The sequence below is a fragment of the Neovison vison genome, chromosome 9, assembly GCF_020171115.1.
Source record: "Neovison vison isolate M4711 chromosome 9, ASM_NN_V1, whole genome shotgun sequence".
In the NCBI taxonomy this organism is placed as follows: Eukaryota; Metazoa; Chordata; class Mammalia; order Carnivora; family Mustelidae; genus Neogale; species Neogale vison.
Window position 1 is genome coordinate 76,251,254 of NC_058099.1, and position 19,513 is coordinate 76,270,766.

General features: G+C 43.2%; 1 protein-coding gene across 1 annotated transcript in view; it reads right to left on the minus strand.

The window, feature by feature from the left end:
* NTRK2 (neurotrophic receptor tyrosine kinase 2) overlaps window positions 1-19,513 on the minus strand; it is a 323,265-nt gene that overhangs the window by 48,549 nt on the left and 255,203 nt on the right. The window contains exon 15 of the mRNA XM_044265786.1: window positions 17,159-17,393. Within this exon, the coding sequence (XP_044121721.1) occupies window positions 17,159-17,393 (235 nt within the window). The remainder of the gene's footprint in view (window positions 1-17,158; window positions 17,394-19,513) is intronic.

Below are 19,513 nucleotides of genomic sequence, written 5' to 3' on the forward strand. Positions count from 1 at the left end.
GAATAGTCCATGATTGCCTTTGAAAGCCTTGATGAAGTTTGGCAAGTCTGAAAGAAGCAAGGAGAGTGTAGAATGAGGGATTATTGGAGGGCATAGGGTGAGTTTGAACCATAGTTGATTCTGGAAGCAGAGTGTTTCATAAATTTTTCCCTATGCCACAATCTGTTCCTATTAATTTTGTTTGGGCTAACATAATTCACAGAAATGAGAATATGGCACCTGATTTTAATTGTCAGAATAAAAATATCATGGAACCTTTGAGTTAGAGAGGTTTTTACAAGTTCTTCACAGCATGTATATTCTTAAAACCAAATCTCCCAAACTAAGTCGAATCAAAATGCATTGTATCACTACGAGTTTACTTCTGGAAATTCAAATTGGTAACACTTATGTATTGTGGCTCAAACCCCAAAAGCACATTAAAGTTTGGCTATTGCTAAATGTGTTAAAATTATACATACAACCTATCCAAACATGTTGGTTTCCATTAGTTTTTGTTAATGGTTAAAATGTATTTAGTACTAATAGTAATATTAATGGTTATAGTACACAACAGCAGATGGCATTTAAATAAAAAATCAGCTGTTTGCAGAGCCAGTCACTGAAGCCACTCCACAAAATACTGGGGTCCACGGAACACAACTTACAGAACACTAACTCCTTTCTATGGTACGGTGGAAGGCAGAAAGCCGGTGCTTACACACTTCCTCCAGGGACAAGAAGCTCATCTCTTGGAAAGGCAGTCTGTGTCACATCTCTCATTCTCAGTCAGCTCCTCTTCAAATAGTGCCAAATATGCTTCATGAAACTTCTACCCAAGGATCTCAGTTCTGGCCAGCAGAAGACAGCTAATGTGTTCACACCTGTGTCTTCCTCCCTCTTGTCCCAGTGTTCCTAGCCACCTCACTTATTCCTTCTATGGCATGGTCTCAGACTTCTTGGTCACCCTTCTCTGAGGGTTCTCTTGCTTGTTAGAGACACTCTTCAAATACAGATGGCTTAAAATGACTTCAAACTCAACATGTACCAACCTGAACCCACGGAATCTCCTCAGCCCCTTCCAAAACCAGGACAGTGAATGATACCACCGTCTGTCCAGCGATGCAGGTCAGAAATCGATGTCACACCCTTGATTTCCTCTGCTCCACACTTTCCATGCCCAATCCACCACCAGGCCCTGCCATTTTGCCTCCTAAATCTCCTCACTTGGTTCTGTCTCCATGGACAGCACCCTTCACTGCCACACCATTGTCTCTTTCCTGGACTTCTACAAGAGCCCTTGAGCCCATCTGCTTTCCATTTCACATCTTGGTTAAAATTCTTAGCAGTGTGCCACTGTTTCATGGTAATGAAAAATCCTTAGCATGGCTGACAAGGTCCTATGTGATTTAGCCCCTTTCTGCTTCTCCAGGTGGATTTTGCTTCTCATGCTCTGTGTCCAGCACACTGGTTCTCCTTCACCATGCTCTGCTTCTTCTGCCACGTGGCCTTCCTACCTGTGGGTACCTCTGCCTAGAGTGTATGTTCTTTTTTTGCCCTTAAACCAAGTTGCAGGACTCAGCTCAAAGATTCCCTCCTTCAGTCTTCATGGAACTCTTATACCAGGTCAAAGCCCCCTGTTTGTAGGTTCCTACAGACCGCAGGACATCTGCCTCATGACATGTATTACAGTTCTTGTTTACATATATTGAGATTATCTGATCAGTGCCTGGTTCTCCAACTGGATCGTTAGCTCCACTAGGCTAAGACGTGTCTATCTTCGTTTACTTTTTGCATCCTACTGCACATAAGTTGTTCAAAGGTCTTTGTTGAGTGAATTGACTATGTAATTTCTATTTCAATTGTCTCTATTCCTTCAAGGGACCTGATCTTCAATCTAGAAAAGGTGGTACAAATATGGTTGAGAGAAGTCTGAAACCCAAAGGAGATGAGATTAAGTGGAAAGCTCAAGGTTGTTTTTAAAAGACTGTGTGTCTCTACGCATTGTTAATCAGTGCCCCAGCCAACTCCCTTTGGCAATATTAAGTTTGGCATCCACACAGACAGTGGGGACCAAGGAAACAAAGAAGCGAAGATGATAAAGGGACAGGGACACAAGTTGATGTGATTTTCAAAAGAGAGTAAATATGTAGAACTGATAACCAAACATGACCTTTGCCTCTGAATTTTCACAGTAACTGTTTAAAGTTGGTTTGAAAGCACTTGGAAAAGGAAGTGGAGATAACTGGGAGCAAGTACAGGTTCATTAAGATGAATTCATAGCAAAGGATCATCCAGTTCCTGTTGGGATGGGAGATGAGGTATTGCCATGGGCATGAAGTATATTGATTTCAACAAGACTCTTGGCAAAGCCTCCACAGGATCCTTGGGAGGTAGAGATGCATGTGCTGAACCCGCGCTTGTCAAGCACCAGCGTGGGCAAGCCCAGCTTAACACTGCCCTGCCCATGGCTGATTCACTGTCAGACCATTTATTTCTGAGATATTCTTTTTAAATGTTCATATAGAATTAGAAGATGGTAGCTGACATGTAAAATGCCCACTGTGAAGTAGGTATTGGTTACAGTGATTGAATTGTTACACAAGCAGTTTGAGAAGGTATTAAGATGATTGCTATGTAACAGCAGAAGAAACTGAATATTGTGACCTTAAGTGACTCATACAAGGTCACACAGTAAGAAGTGGAACTGGAGTTTGAACCCAGGAGGTCCAGCTCTAGATCTATGTTCTTTTCACTATCCTATAACCCCTACCTCCATGCTTCAGATGCTCTAGAATGTTCTTGGCCAGCAGGACTGTGCCTGATGAATGAGTCTTTTTGCATCCTGTTCTACAATGGTCTAAGGTAGAACTTCACCTTTAATGCACCCACCCTTCTGGGATCCATGGATAGAATGTGCCAGGTTCTGTAAACTTGGATTGCTTCTAATATTCACTAATCTCTCACAAAAAGCTAGCATTTCCTTCAGGTAGGAACATGGACAACAAACCACAGTAGTATCAGCGGCGTGTGTGAAGTTGTCACCTGAAGAAATGAGATACTTTCATATCCCATTATTGTTGTCACAGATCTCTCAAAACATCATTTGTGTTCATCACTCTGAAATTATAGGGATTCGTAGACCCGCCACCAGATCTCATTATATAATATTTTAACAAAACCACATGCACTATAATATCACATTATTGGCATATTCTAACTGTACTGCAGTGTGATTGTGTTCCTTTGTAACTCTTTGTGTTTTATGTTATACACTTAAAGCCTTATTTGGAGGAGTCCCTGGGCTTCATCAGACTGCTGAAGGGCAGAGGCTGGTCCTGTGCTGTCCAAGTCACCTTAGGCGATGTGTGTGTGGTTTATGCCACGACGGTGTCCCCTGATGGCATGTGTTTCATGCCCAGGCAGACAGTTATGACTCATAATGGCTGACAAGAGGTAAGTGAGGCGTAGTTTGGACCAATCACAAAGAGACAAAGGAAGCCTATCACATAGAAATGAAAATGTGCTTTCTGGAGTAGCAACTAACGTTGCCTTTAGGGGCAAAGTAGTAGGAACACAGAGTTCAGATCAGCAGGCAGGAGGGATCGGGGGAAATCCTTTGACATTCTCAAAGACCTCATAACAATCATGGCTAGCATAAGAGGTTGACCAACAGTGTATGAAAAGTGACTTTTAAGTGGCTTAAGATACTCATGGGACGTAGGAAGAATTCAGGAGATATAAAGGGAAGGAAAAGGTGATGGTGATTGCATGTGCCCTGAAGACAACATCCTGGGACTATTCCAGAAAGATCTGGGATAGTGCTCACATTTCTAGGAACTCATCCCAGATCCAAGGATGTCTATCCAAAGACATATTTATTCCTCCACACGTGGAAGGTAGAACACAGCATATGCCACAGGATTCGACTTTGTATACTTTACATTTTCCATTGTGACTTCATGACAGCATTAAGTAGCAGGCAGTCTTCTTCACCATTTAACGAAGATGGGAAGTAAGGTTCAGAAAAGTATAATGAGTTTTCCGGAGTCACACACTGCAAACATATTGCAAGGGAGAGTAGATCCAGGTCTGCTGTCTGTTGGTTCCATGTTCCCTGGCATATTAGCCAGATTTGGAATCTGAAAAGACTCCAGAATCCCTCCTGAAGAAGGTCAGATTGGCTTCTCTGAGGTCCCTCCTGATCTAAAAGGTTATGGTTCAGAAATGTAAAATATCCCTTTTTCTCCTCCAGCCAATAAAGCTTTAAGACTATCCTACACAGTGAGCCACTATCCTGGATGAACATGCATGACTACTATGGGCAGAGCTCTGCAAATCAACCAGATGATACTTTTCCAATCGCAGGGAGAAGACAGATGAGCCCAAGGATCTCAGGGAGGCTCAAAGTGAGAAGAGCTTGGATTTTTCCTTGGAGAACAGGGGTTCAGATGACAGCTCTGCCAACTCAATAAGCTGTGGCATCTCAGTAATGTGACTTCACCTCTCTGAATACTACTCTCCTCATCTGTATTGTTAAAGATGGGTGGGAAGGTTACATGTCAAGCTGGTATATAAAAGGTGGCCAATAAATGTTAGTCTTCCTTACAAGACCCAACACCAAGCCTCTAAGACATTAAGGAGAGTCTTATAAGGTCGTAATCCTTTCTACAATGAAATTTAAAGAGCTTTCCGGAAGAAATTCACCTCTGCCCTTAAAAACCTTGGAGGAATTCAAGTAGCTGTAGCAGCCAAAAGAAAACATATGAATACTGGACTTAATTCACTCTGCAGTTTCCCTGTGGGGCACATGTTCCCTCTGTGCCCTTAAAATGGTGCAACACTCCCTGTACACCCTTGCAAAACTCAGGAAGTTTTCTGTGCCATATGCACAGGCAAGGCATGAGCCACAAGTCCTCCTCAGCCTCTGCTGCTGCTTCCCCGTCATCAGCAACATGTGAATGAACCAAATTATCTCCAGAGCTGTGGGCGTGGGCCACAGAGCCAGGCTCCGCCGTCAAAGGAGCCCAGCGTCATGCTCCCCACCCCCTTAGGAGATGGCTGACGTTGTTGTAGGGCTGGGAGGGAGGAAGCCAGCCTGGAAATGCCATGTAGGGAAGAAACTGTTCCATTTCAGCGTTAGGATTCTAAAATAGCTGCTAATAAAAAGCCTTCATACTGTGACACTTCAATACAGACACCCACAAGCATACCTTAACAAGCTGTTTGACTCCTTACAAGCCTTTTCTTGCTGCAGGGCCCCCACCGGTCACCCACACAGATACACAACCATGCAGTGACAGAGAAGGCCAGCAGGGGTCTGCCTAGACTGTGGGCCAGCCGGGAGACCTGGCTCTGTGCAGGAGGAAGGCCTTGCTGCTCTGATGTTGGCTTGTCCAGGAGTATGCCGCCTCGCTTTGAACTTCCTGCTCATTCTGTCTTTCTTTCCTCATGCTGTCTTTGGCAAAACTTACCCAGAGGATGAGCCTTGCTCACCTCCTGGGGTGAGGGGTGCGGGGGTCGGGAGGGGGTCGTCAATGAATATGTAATTTACCAATTCAGAGATGCCCTGGTTCAAAGAATCTAGACTCTGAGGATAAGGAGGGTAGGGTATGATCTCATGATAGTGATTACAATTTAGAGTCTTTCCCATTGAAACTCCTAAGAATCCATTAATTACTATAATAGCATCTCCATCAGGAATATAATGGGTCAAGTTTGAGAAAATTTTTAATAGCACCTATTCTATTTTTGAAGCTGGATGATTTAGATCTGTCATAATGTTACCACTTTAATCTTAGCATAGATGAGACCATGTTTTATCCTTAGCTACTTTCTGTAAACACTGCTGATTAGGACCAGTTCGATTCTTAAACTGCTATACATCAGACTTACCGAAGAAGCTTGTTAAAAACACAAATTCCCAAATTCTCATCCCCCTACTCCCAGATGCTGAATGCATATGTCTCAGGTGAGGTTCAGTAATCAAGATTTTGACAAAGGCACTCTGAACTATTGAGGTGCGCTGTCAAGTTCAGAAGTCTGTATAGAGAGGAGCTCTTTGGTACCAGGTCAGAGAACACTGCTATGTCCCCATTAGCATGGGATAAATTTGTCAGTAACTTTGTGTTTAAAAATTCTCTTAGTGGAGCCCAAATTAAGATGTATTTTGATTTGGTAAGTAGAACTTTTCAATTTATATGCCTGCACCCAATTCTACTGGATTCTACACCAATTCTACACCAATGACTACTGGAGGGTAGAATTCTAAGTCTTATGGAGAGTTGAGAAAAGAACTGAAGTCATACTTGAAATTCATCCTGAAGACCCACCATGGTGGGTAGCATCTTTACTTTCAAACACTTCCAAGAAGAATATCATATCATCTTTCTCAGAACCTCCTTTTAGGCAGTTACAATCAGTAAGAACCTAGTAAGTGCCTCATACTGAGTGAGATGTTATGGAGGTCACATTTAAAAGAGAAATATTCTGCCCAAGAATCACATGTCATCAGGTCCCTGAGTTGGTTATAACTTCAGTCACATGCGATAGTCTTTAAGTTCCAGCAATACCCTCCACCCACTATTCTTTCTTTAAGACCCTGGTCAAATCTTGTTTCCTCCAGAGAACTTTCCAGGTTTCATCCCACTTCTCAATAAAAATCAATTTAGATAGTATCAGAGTAATTTATTCATGTGTTTTCTCCCCCAGGAGACGTGTGATCTTCTTTAGGGAACAGAAGATGTCTCGCTCAGTATCTACAAGTTGAAGAGACATGGCTAGGAATAATACCCGCACTACCATCTTGGACTAATTCAGTTATTTATCCATCCAAGGTGTTCTGTCCCTGAGCATAGGACAAAGACTGTGGGAAAATGTAAAAAGTGTGGAGCATTCTTAATATTCAACCCACATATTTTTTCCCGAAGCCTTCTTGAACCAGTTCACAATTTGAGCCTGGGGAATCTTTCAGAGGTAACAGGGAAGCTAAGGTAATTTCTTCTTGCTCAATACTCACTGGAGATGGAGAAAATCTACTCTCGTACTTAAGTAACAATCTTGTGTAGGCAGGAAAACTTTAATTATAGAAGAAGAAGTATTAGGTTAATGTAAGTTATTGAATTAAAAAGGAAACAAAAAGCCTTTACAGGAAGTAGCTGATCTAAAGACGTGGGAGAACTTGTTTTCTTTACTGTAGCTTATAAGTGGTTCACGAATAGATTTTTGGAATGACATAATCATCACCAAGAGAGATGGCAACTGTCTCCTACTTCTATTCAAGGCAGAGTTACAGAGAAGAGATTTACCTTCTTATGTGAAACAACTAAAAAATGGATTAAATTCATATGAAACAGTTATTTTCAAGACATTAGATAACAGTGAAGGACAATGATCCCTGAGAGATGAAAAACAAATGTGTAAGTCCTATGACTTATTGCTAAGCTTAATTTACTGCAAGAGACAGAGGTGGGGAAGCCCAGCACATCCCATAAGTTGAAGAGTTGGGAGCTGGGAATCTGGGGAAATTAAAGCAGCTAGAGCAGAAAAGACAGTATTCTAGAAATGGAAGAGCTGCACACATAGGGAATTCTGAAGATCTGCAGAGGGTACCCTCGAGTATTCAGCTGAGTGTTGGTGAATGCATGCATGTGCAGATACTATCAAGGGCTGGGAAAGAACTACCCCAGAGGATCAGTGGAAACAGTGCCCAATGTTCACACAGGATCAGAAATAGTTTTGGTTCCCATGAAGCTGGGCAAAAACCTCATGATTCATGGGAACTTGCATAGACTACCCAGTAATCTTGCCTCAGTAGAAAGGAATTATTAACTCCAAAGTAAGCACTGGTCTAGTCCTGCCTAATCTTAATAGCAACAGACAAAATGATCAAACTGTTTCAAGACAATAAAAATACATTCCAGAACAAATCTCAAAAATGTTTATAGGAATACAAAAATATCCAGCACCAAACAAGATAAAATTCACAATGTCTGGCATCCAACCTAAAATTACCAGGCATACAGAGGAACAGACAATATGACTCATAATTAGGAGAGAAATCAACCAAAGGAAATTGATCCAGGATTGGCACACGTGTTAGTCCTGCAAACAAATGTATTTAAACATTATTATAAATGGATTCCATATATTTAAAATGTTACTAGAGGCGTGTAAGATGTAAGAAAAGCCATAATGAACTTCTAGAAATGAAAACTATAATTCATAAGATGAAAATATACACTGGTTGGAAATAATGGAAAAATAGACATTGAAGAAGAAAAGATTATGGAACTTGAAGATACAGTAATAAAAATGATCTCAAATGAAACACACAAAGAAAAGAGAATCCAAAACCATGAAAGATTTCAGGGAGCCATGCAACAGTTTTAAATGGCTTAATATAAATGAAATTGGAGTCCCTTGGCCCTGAGTAGGAGAAAGAGAAGAAATATTTGAACAAGAATTGGCCAAAAAAATTCCCAATTGATGGAAACTGTAAGCCCACAAGTCCAAGTTATCCATTGCATCCAAGCACAAGAAATATGAACATAACTATACCAAGGCACATTAAAATAAACTTTCTCAAGACCAGTAATAAAGGCATTATTTTAAAAGCAGCTGGGGGGTGGGGGTGGGGAAAGAAACATTGCATACCAAGGAACAAAGATCTCCCACTGAGAAATTCCAGTAGTTTTATTTTTTAGCAATGATTATGTGCCACTTCATTTCCGTTTTCTCAACAAACTTTAAAGGCAGGAACTCACTTCAAATAAAGAAACAGAGGCTAGGAGGGTATATAAGGTGAGTATAGCATAGTTTACTTTCTTCGATGCCATTCCCTTGCTTCCTTGCTTTCTGCAGTAGAATCACAGTTTTATTTAAGTCTTTTACTGAGAGGTCACAAATATTTTCCTTGTAGTAGATCCCAGTTTTGTCTAGGTGTTCAGTGGCAATCTGTAACAAACCCACCTGTGACCAGGTAGGTGAAAGGAGGAGTCTGAAAAGGGGATGTTCTGAGGAAGAATTACTTTCTGATGAGAAGAATGCATGCAAGAAGAAAACACATGTTCCCGGAAGCTGTTCTTTCTCCTCTAAGTGAAGTTCAGTTGTGTTTGGAGTTGCTGTAGCCATCTTGCAGCCACGAGGAAAAGGCCAAGGATATATCAAGTGCCAGTCCATAGCTCTGACACTGAGCAGCCTGGGAACCAACCAGCTGCAGCCACATGTGAACTCCTGGGCATGTAAGCAAAAATGACTCCCTACCTGCTTCAGCCAGTGCTAGTAACATATTGGTATCCTAGGTTAAATTCATTCTTCCTTGATAGAAGGAGAAGATTAGGAAAGAGAAAGTAGATTCAAACCTTTGCCTTTAGGACATCAGTCTGACATTCTTTCCTCTTTAACCCAGCTAACTTTTTGTTGCCAGCTTCCCTTTTAAGGGGCTCTGGTATGAGTGATGAAAAATATAGAATGTCATGCATGAGTGTGAGAAGCTAAAGCTTGACTATTTTGAAAACAGGGCAGAAGGGGGAGGAAGTACCTGCTCACCTCTTAACACCTTGAGAAATCAGAGTCCCGCTGGCCCATCTGAGCTGATGAGCTATGGCTACCTTCATTCCCACAGCACCTAACTGCTTACTAAATTTCTGCAAGTAGCTCGTCTATGCATAAGGGGGACAGGCTAGTGTCTTAGGAATAAGGGACTCAGGAGACTAAAGAAGCAAGGGAGATTTATTCCATGTCCTGCTAATAGCCTTCACTAGCCTTCACCAGGAAATTAATAGGACCAGGGACATGGGCAAAAAATTTGCAGGCCGGCTCCTTTATGCTGGCTTTGGGCACTTTCCATACCCATTCATATGACACAATGACAGAGTAAAGGGTCTGAGGAGTTCTGCAGCAAAGAAAATGATTACTTAGCTTGGTGATCATGGATCTCTTTTACTGGCAAACACCCACTGACAACTCAGGGACGTGGTTTGAGAGACGCTGTTCTACTATATAGGACTGGGGATTTGGGGATCTGTTGGGCAGATCTATTTTCATAAGCTGACAGAATGCAATCTGACATGTTTCTTTCTGGCATAAAATTTCTCAGTGGCTCCCCGCTGCCAAAAGGACCAAGTCCAAAGGCTCTGGCATGGCAAACAGGTCCCTGCAAAAATCTGATAATAGCTTCAACAGCCCTACTTTGTTAGCCTGCCTGCAAAGGTTGCAGGCAGAGGGGCTGCCATTCCCTGGCCACACACCATGATGTTTACACTGCTATCTCTTTTCATAGTTCCCCCCTATGCCAAAAATGTCTCCTTCCCTGCCTGGCCGGGGCCCTCTTGCCAATAGAACAATTTGGGGTTCATATCTTATATTCCAGCTCAAATGTCACATGTCTGCGAACCCTACTCTGATTTCCCAAAGTAGTCTGGTGGCCTCCTCTTTAGGGTACATGTCTCTGTTACAGCATTTATCACATTATCACACATGCAAGAACTCCTTGGAGTTACAGACCACGTGTCTTTTGTATCTGGAGGGCTTGAGTATCCAGTATCTACCACATAGTATCTGCTTCATACATGTGTGTCCAAAAAATGAATGAATGCATGCAAGGACACTCACCCACCCTTTTGCGATGCCAAAGCATATGTAAAAGGCTCTTAGGAAGGCTTGAATACAAATTAAGCCAATTTAGAATCTTGAAATAATTTATGCAAATCTAGTTTAATATAGAATTCGTCTGAACTCAATGTTCTGATTTCTCCCCAGCAGACAGGTTCCTCTGAACTGTGCTCTCTCTGAGTGCAGTACGAAGCATAAATTGAAGATGATTTCATGAAATAAATAAGCTCTTAAGTTTCTGGGGCCACTTTAATCAAAAGAAGTCAAATAGAAAGGTCTATAATTGTTCATGTGGACATTGAGTGATCGTGTCTTATATATGAAGGGGGAAATGAAGGAAATGATGTATGCAAAGAAGAGTTAATGACACAGAGGACATTCCTCTTTCAGGAAGGGGCTTTACTGACTCTGAAAATGAACAATGTGACTGGTTTCAAAGGTTCTAGGCAGAGTATACCAGAGGACGTTTTTCTACTATGGTATAAGCGCAAATCAGTTTTAGCTCCGGGATCGCAACTGAAAAAAAAAAATGGTTGGGGATAAGGACATCCTAATATCTCTAACCTTCACTTCCTGAAGCCAGTGCTCCTAGCCTCAGGGCCAAGCCCATCTGCAAAAATCTGAGTATCGGGGCGCCTAAGTGGCTCAGTGGGTTAAGCCTCTGCCTTCAGCTCAGGTCATGATCTCAGGGTCCTGGGATCAGCCGCGCATCGGGCTCTCTGCTCAGCAGGGAGCCTGCTTCCTCCCCTCTCTCTCTGCCTGCCTCTCTGCCTACTTGTGATCTCTCTCTGTGAAATAAATAAATAAATAAAATCTTTAAAAAGAAATCTGAGTATCTTCTTTATTCTTCTACAGGGTTAAAAAGCAAAGGCTTTTACTGATACGTGTGCTGTTTAGCAATCATGCACTGACAGCCCAGTATGTCCTGTGCGGTCTCTACAGGGGCAGTCTCTACAGATATCAAGATGTGTAAGACTTGTCCTCTCCTTGCTCCCATATTGGCGAGAAGGCACATATAGGAACAAATTTCCATAATGCAATGTGCCCTGTGCTGTAACACTTATTTATTTGTGTATTTATATATGAGAAGGCATTTGTGAGTGAGATGCCTTTTTAAAGATTTTATTTATTTATTTATTTATTTGTCAGAGATTGGGGAGCACAAGCAGGGAGAGCTGCAGGCAGAGAGAGAAGCAGGTTCCCCGCTGAGCGAGGTGTCCGATGTGGGACACGATCCCAGGACGCGATCCCAGGACCCCAGGATCAAGATCTGAGCCGAAGGCAGATGCTTCACCGACGGAGCCACCGGGCGTCCCCAGTGAGATGCGTTTTTAAGAAATTTGAGTATAGATGGCGCACGGTGTTTCAGGTATACGACACAGCATAATGTTTAAACTTGTTGAATCACTCTGTTGTACTGCTTATTTATATGAAGTGTGGAGGCATCAAGGGTTTGTGAGCAATTACAGGGCTTGGAGGAAGTCAGGGAGGGGTTGAAACAGAAACTTCCTCCTAAGAATTAGCAGGCATTCACCAGGGATATTCAGTGCTGTTCTTCATAGAAGGAATGACATTGGCATTTTAGACAACAACCCATAGAACATTTGTGAAATGACTCATGATTAAGCTATCAATCTACCAGTCTATTTATCAACTGATCTATCTAGAAGTGCTCATATTACATTAAAATAGTCCATAAAAATAAACACATTATTTTCATACCAAGATATGAAGAGTTAACTCTTAATTGTTTCTCATGTGTTTGTCTGGTTCTTAGTTTACATAAATGTTCCCATCGTCTCTGTGTGGAGGACTTTATTTTCCAGTTGGTACTGAAGTTCAAATCAGTTCTTCTTGCTGGTTGTTAATAACAGCTGATTTCAGTATCATCCATTTTCTTTTCTCTCTGCCGTAAATTAGCTGGTGTTGATATTGAAGATGATTTCTTAGATGTTATTGCAGGTCTCACTTTAATACCTTAGGGCTCTGACCATGGCTTTGCTTAGCCAAGGTATACTCATTTGCTTTTCTAAATGTCCACCATAAATCAATTTGCCTATTCTGCTTCCTTTTTTTTTCTTCTTAAGTGGAAGATGAATTAAAGGAACAGGGTTTCTTACCATTTCATTATGAAACTAAAGACCAAAGGGGAACAAGATTTAAAAGCTAAGATTTCATGTCTTAGAGATCTTCAGATCTCTCCTCACCAACAGATCTCATTCATTTTAAGCACACATTGGACACAAACAGTGAAAACCCCAAAGAGCACGTGGGCATCCACTGTGGTCCAGTCTTGGCCAAGCAAACTGAGATCCTAGGTCTCCGACAGGCAGAATGTGACAGAAATCTGGTTCAGATGTTTCTGAAATGCTAGGTTTTGCCAGTGGAGGGAAGCAATAAAAGCTAAAGAAAAGACTGGTACTGCAGAGCTGCTAATTAAAACAATTCAGAGGACATAAATGCTAGAGTAATTCTGAACCCACCATATCAGCCTGGTTTCGATGCAAATGGACTGTTCCGATTTCTCCCTTCACTGGGAGGATATAATTAGTTCAGCTGCAATAGGGTGGAAGCCTTAAGGCAGCCATCTTCTGGTGCATCCAGCTCCCCCATGATGGAGGAACAGCTGCCACATGCCCCTCCTGCCACAGACTGCATGGAGCTGTGGCCACTCCACAAGGCTGCCCGTAAGGCACCGTGAGCAGAAGGTTCCGCTTTCCAGTGGGACTGGCTCTTGCTTAAAGATAAGGGACATGTTATTCCTCAGCCTAGCTGACTCCAGGACCAAACACCATCTTTCCAGATTCAAGAGCCTTGGCTGACACAAAAATCCTCCCGCATTGCTGTGGCGGAAGAGATTTTTAACATTGGTGATGACAGCCTGCACCAGCTACAGCGAACAGCTCCTCACCCTGGGCTCTGACACAGGCTTTTGGCGAGGATAGGAGAATAGTGAAGGGAAGACATTCTTAAGGTGCTGGCACATGAGAAACCGAAGCTCTGAAGAAGGCACCTTCCCCAGTTCCAGTGAGAGGTTGAAAATACACCGTGATGGGAAGGGGATGAATGCAGAGCTCAGAGATGATCCAACAGGTCGGTAACTAACGGGAAAGCGAGAACGGTCTGGGAAACAGCCACTGAAAGATGACCCTGTAGTTCACGTGCAGAACTGGTAGAAACTTTTTCTTGTCCATTGCACAAACCCAACAGAATGGAGCATGCTGATTTGCTTTGGATATTTTTCATAAGCAAAAATATTCTATAAATGGCTTCTATGTTAATCAACAGTTTCATGGAACCAAAAGGCGAACCATCATTTGTTTTCCTAGGCTACTATCGAACTGTCTGGTCTTTGTATTCGTCATCCACTTTCCTACCCCCTCCTACCCATCCCTCCCATAACAGAGGCCAATGTAAGGCTGGTTCTTCCTCCTCATCCTTGGTGGGAACAACAAATTAGCCAAGTGAAATACAGATCCCCCAGCTGCCACTGAGTATTCATCCTGGTGGGTGAGGGGTGGGGGGTGGGGAAACGGGAAGCATTATTTTCTCTAATCAATTCAGAAAAAAGTACTTTGGGAAATGTCACCTGAGTGGTGAACTTTCCTTTTAATAAATGATAACAAAATAAAGTAGATAACAAATGACAGTACTTTCATAATATATAAATAATCCAGACTAACTTCTTACATTCATAGTAATGGTCACTATTTAGCTAGTGTTGTCCTTTTTAGACTTTTCTTTTAGACATGAGATATAATTCATATATCTTAGAGTTTTAGACTTTTTAGACTTTTTTTTTAAAGAGAGATGATACAATTTATACACTATAATATTTACTGTTCAGTGGTATTTAGCACATTTATCAATATACTAAATAACCACCACCACTATACACTTCTAGAACATTCTCATCACCCCAAAAAGAAACTCCATCTCCAGCAGCAATCACTCCTCATTCTCCATCCTCCCAGCCATTGGCAACCACTCTCTGTTTCCATGGATTGGCCTGTTCTGAACATTTCATATACTTGGAATCACATGTGTGATCTTTTGAGGCCTGCCTCTTTCATTTACCACAATGGTTCCATTATGGTTCCTCTGTATTGTGGCATGTGTCAGGACTTCATTCCTTCTTACTGGTCAACAATAATAGCCCATTGTATGGATCACCACCTCTCTTTCATCCATTCACCAGTTGACCGACACTCAAGTCGTTCCCACTTTTTAGGTAAATTTATGAATGGTGCTGCTAGGAACATTCATGTACAAGTTTTTGTGTGCAAATACAATCTCTCTTCTCTTAGCTAATATACCTAGGAGTGGAACCACTGAGTTATATGATGAGTCTGTGTTGCACATTTGGAGAAACTGCCAAACCATTTGCCAAAGCAGCTGCACCATTTTGCATCTCTACCAGCAGTGCCTGAGGGCTCCGATCGCCCCACATTCCATCAACACTTGCTGTTGTCCATCTCTATTACAGCTTCCCAGTGAGTATGAAGTGCTCTCTTGATAGGGCTTTGGTTTACATTTCTCCAATGACTATAGATGTTAAGCATCTTTTCATGTGCTTATTGGTCATTTGTATATCTCCTTTGGAGACACCTCTACTTAGAAATTTTGCCTACTTTTTAATCAGGTGATTTATCTTCTTACTGTTGAGCATTTCTATCTAGCTCCTCTGATTTTTTTTTCTAGAGATTATAGGAAAGGACATTGGACCCCACCTGGCTTAGTCGTGGCTTTGGCAATGAAGCATGATGTTATCCACTTGGATCACGAGAAAGTTGAAAATTCTTATTGAGTACCAATTTTGTGCCAAGAATTCTAAGACCTTTATTAACTTACTGGTAAGAGGAAGCTCTTGCTTGGGCCATATGTTTCTCCTTTTGATGCTTATCAAGATCAGCAAAGCTTTTCTTTAGGAAAGGACTCATGTGGTTCTTCATCTCTTGAGACAGGGAAACGTCCCCACCCCCACCTCCCAGCAAAGGAATAGAGCTAAAAGTGGAGATGCCTCCATCAGTAGATAGTCTCTCGCCATGTTTTAGCTATCTGGAATAAACTAGTCATCAATAGACTCAGGACAAGGGCTTTGAAGCTCCATTTTGAATACTTGAAATTAAGATCATACTTGAGTTTTCTACAGACACACCCAAGAGAATCTTTTTCAATTTGGTCTCCACTTCTTTTTGTCCCATTGTTTTAACTGTGAACAATGTTTCTCAAGGTGACAAAGGAAGAAACCCCATAAAAAAAATCTACAGAAGAACATTCAGCAAAGCCCTGGACTTATTTTCTTAGACTACTTGTAGTGATGTTGACTTAACTAAAATGCAGGGGCATGAGAAATGAGTAAGGCTGCAGAGAGGGGCATAGGAAACAAACAAATTCCTCAAAACTAAACCATAAAGGGAAGAACAAAGGTGAGGAGAGTTATTGTCTCTGCCAGTCCTACCTTACAAAAGCTAGTCGAGTTACATGTTTGACCTTCTTAGGCTATGTACACCCAACACATTTATTCATTTTCCTTCCTATTCTCTTCTTCTGTGCATGAAAATGAAGGAAAACCTTCAATTCACTTTCAATATCATGACTTCAAGGTTTCCGGAAATGTCCTTTTCCTCTCCTACCCAAGTTCCAAGATCTCAGTTAACAAATCTTGTCAAGAGGACCAGTTCCAGGTAACCCGGGGATCTGACTTGTTTCTGTAACTCTAGCCCTTAGTGTTTCTAGCAGTGGAAGCACAGACAGCCAGAGGTGGGACTCTCCAGGAAGAGGCAAGACAGAACCTCTTATACCTCACAAAGAAGGCCACCACACAATCCGCTTCCAACCAAGATGGTTCTGGGTGGGAACTTCTAAGGTCTATGGTGCTATTATTTATGTGAACAAGTTTGTCTTCAGCCACACCCTCAGACAAAGGCTCCAGGCAGAATTACACAGAATCAAATATAAATTTCAAAACCCTTTAACCTCATGCCATGCAGGGATTCCTCCAAGCCCTCAGGCTTCTCTGGCAGAATCCTCATGCTGAGGGCTTTTCTCTTAGAGATATCACACACCAGTCTGGAAAACTATGGAAAGAGCAGGATGAGTTTTATGTGGTGCATTGTGTTCCCCCAAGTTTGTGCATGGAAGCCTTTACCTGCAGTATCTCACACAATAATTGTATTTGGAGATAAGTTCTTCAAAGAGGTGACTAAATGAAAGTGAGGTTGTGGTAGACCTTCATCCAATCTGGCTGTTGTCCTTATAAGACAAGAGAATTTACATAGAGAGAGACACCAGGGATGTGCACACAGCAACAAGACCGTGTGAGCAACAAGACCATGTGAGCACACGGAGAAAGGCATTGTCTACAAGCCAAGAAGAGATGCCTTTGGAGAAAGCAACCTTGCCATCACCTTGACCTTGGACTTTTAGCCTTCCAAGAAAATAAATGCCTATTATTTAAAGCCCTTAGTCTGCGGTATTTTGTTATGGCAGCCCCAGCAAATGAATACAAGGGACTCCCAGGGAAAGAGGGTCCTGGGGACCCCTGGTGGGCGCAGCCACTCACCCTGTAGTAGTCAGTGCTGTACACGTCCCGGGACATCCCGAAATCCCCGATTTTCACCAGGAGGTTCTCGCCGACCAGGCAGTTGCGGGTGGCCAGATCTCGGTGCACGAAGTGCTGGGACGCCAGGTAGACCATGCCCGCGGCTATCTGCTGGGCGATGTGCAGCATCTGGGATTGTGTCAGCTCCGTCGGCGGGTTGCCTTCGGCCATCAGCACGGCATCAGGCCCGTGGGCCCTGTGGAGGGAACAGAAGTATTGCTGAAGTTCCAGCACGTTCCTCCAGGAGCGCTGTCTCCCAGCAGCGGCTAGGGCTCAAGGGCAGCCTGACTTAGCGAAAGAGCGGGGGTCGGGAGGAGATGCTTCACCCATAGATGTATCCCTAAAGCTTCAATTCCCTGGAAATCTAGAATTCTCGGGACCAGGTGGGTCTGCATGGTACCCTCCTCGATACACACACACACACACACACACACACACACACATCTGATTCTGGGGGATCTGGAGCTAGTCTGAGGCCAGGCACTGGCCAGAGCCCCGACCCTGAGAGGCAGTAGTGCAAAAAACCTGAACAAAAATAAAAATAAACCAAAACCAAAACACAGGGGAAAGTTTGGCTTTCTTGGAGTGGTGGTTCACCATGTCCCAGTGGGAGTCCCAGCCGTCCCCCCCAGCTACAAGCTGCAGCTGGGACACCCTCCACCGCCCCTCTGCTGACCTGGGCCAATGCCTCCAGGGTGCCCCCACTGGGGCCAGAGTTTCCAAGCTGTCCTGGTCTCCCTCAAGCCCACCTGAACAGAATCCCAGGGCACCCTCTGCCTGGACATTCATTTGCTGTGAAAAATGCCCACCCCTGCCCCCTCCTCCAGCTCCACCTGCCACCACATGGAGAGTTCTAGAATCACAACACATTGTTTCTTTTACTGCACCAAGTTTTATTTTTTATACTATAGTGGGGGGTGGGGGAGAATATGGTATTTTATATCTTCTTTCTCTTCTATCTTGTGCCCCTAGCCCTGTGATGACTTAGGGCATCTCAACACCGGCATATGTTTCAAGGAGGGGGTATCTCAGTACCAGGGTGTGCTCTCAGCCCCGTCCCCTCTCTGGAGCCCTGCCAAGACTGGTGTCACAGGCCCCTGATGGCCTGAGGGGTGCTGCAGGGCAAAGAACAAAGGGTCCCTCTCTTCCAGAAGCTGTGGCCAAGTGGTCAAAGGGTTGCTCCTCCCAGAGGCAAATAAGGGAGAAGATTTCCTTCAGGACAGCTGGAAGCACTCAAAATCAATACAGAAGATTTTGATCGGATTTTGAAGTAGATGATCCCACCTGCAAGGGTGTGAAGCTGTAGGAGTATTTGAGGGTTGGAGTTGTCCCAGAACACCCTGCTCCTTCTGCCTCTCCCCGCACTGGCCAGCCCCATGTCAGTTGGCCCATTTCCCGCTGCAGGTGTATGCTCCGTCTTCCTGGCTCCAGCCCCCAGTGATTTCCCCCTTACTGGATTTCCAAATCCATCATTTTTGTATTCTCGGAGAAAAAACACTGGACAAGGAAGAGGGGAGATTTCTGCCATCAGGATCTAGGGAAGACTTTTAACTTGTCCAGTCGGTGATTTTCCCCGTCAGTCAAACAGAGGGATGTTAGGCTAAGTGATCGTGTAGGTCCCTTGTATCCCTAAATACCTGGGTTGAACCATTCCCAGGGAGGAGCTTCCTGTTTTTGTGCCAGGAGGTCCTAGCACGGTTCACCTCTATAAAGTGTGGGTACCCACTGCACCCTCCTAAGCTCTCTTATGGGAGTAGTAACTGAGACTGGGCATGAACAGATCTTTGTGGTCTTTCATGGAAAGCCAGCATTAAAGATTGCTCAAAGGTTGTTCTTCCCAGCACTAAGAGCACAGAGGAAGGGGGGGAACATCTTCACTGATCACAGGAGACAAAACCCTCACTGTGACTTCAACACCAGCAGAGAGACCTAGAAGAACACACAAACTGGGAGAAATCCTGAAACGTCCAGAGGATCTAGGCCAGGATGGAATCTTCATAGATTCAAATCAAATCTGGCTCACTTGCCAGAACCTTATGTTAGCCCCAGGAATCTGGACCCTTCTAAGAATCTATGCATTGCAAAGACTCCAGAGAAGAGGAGAAGTCTTAGGGCAGGTTCCTGCATTGTAAACCAGTTGTCTCCTCTGCTTGCTTTTGAGTATTTGAACAAGACTCCTTTTAACGGGAGAAGCCTTTGAGCAGAAAGTCCTGCTGTAAAAAGAGGGCAGGCAATTCTTCTAAACAACTTCTCAAGAGGAGTATAAATAAAGTTAACACAAAAGCCCTCTGCTTCATTCTCCAGGTTACCCTGAAG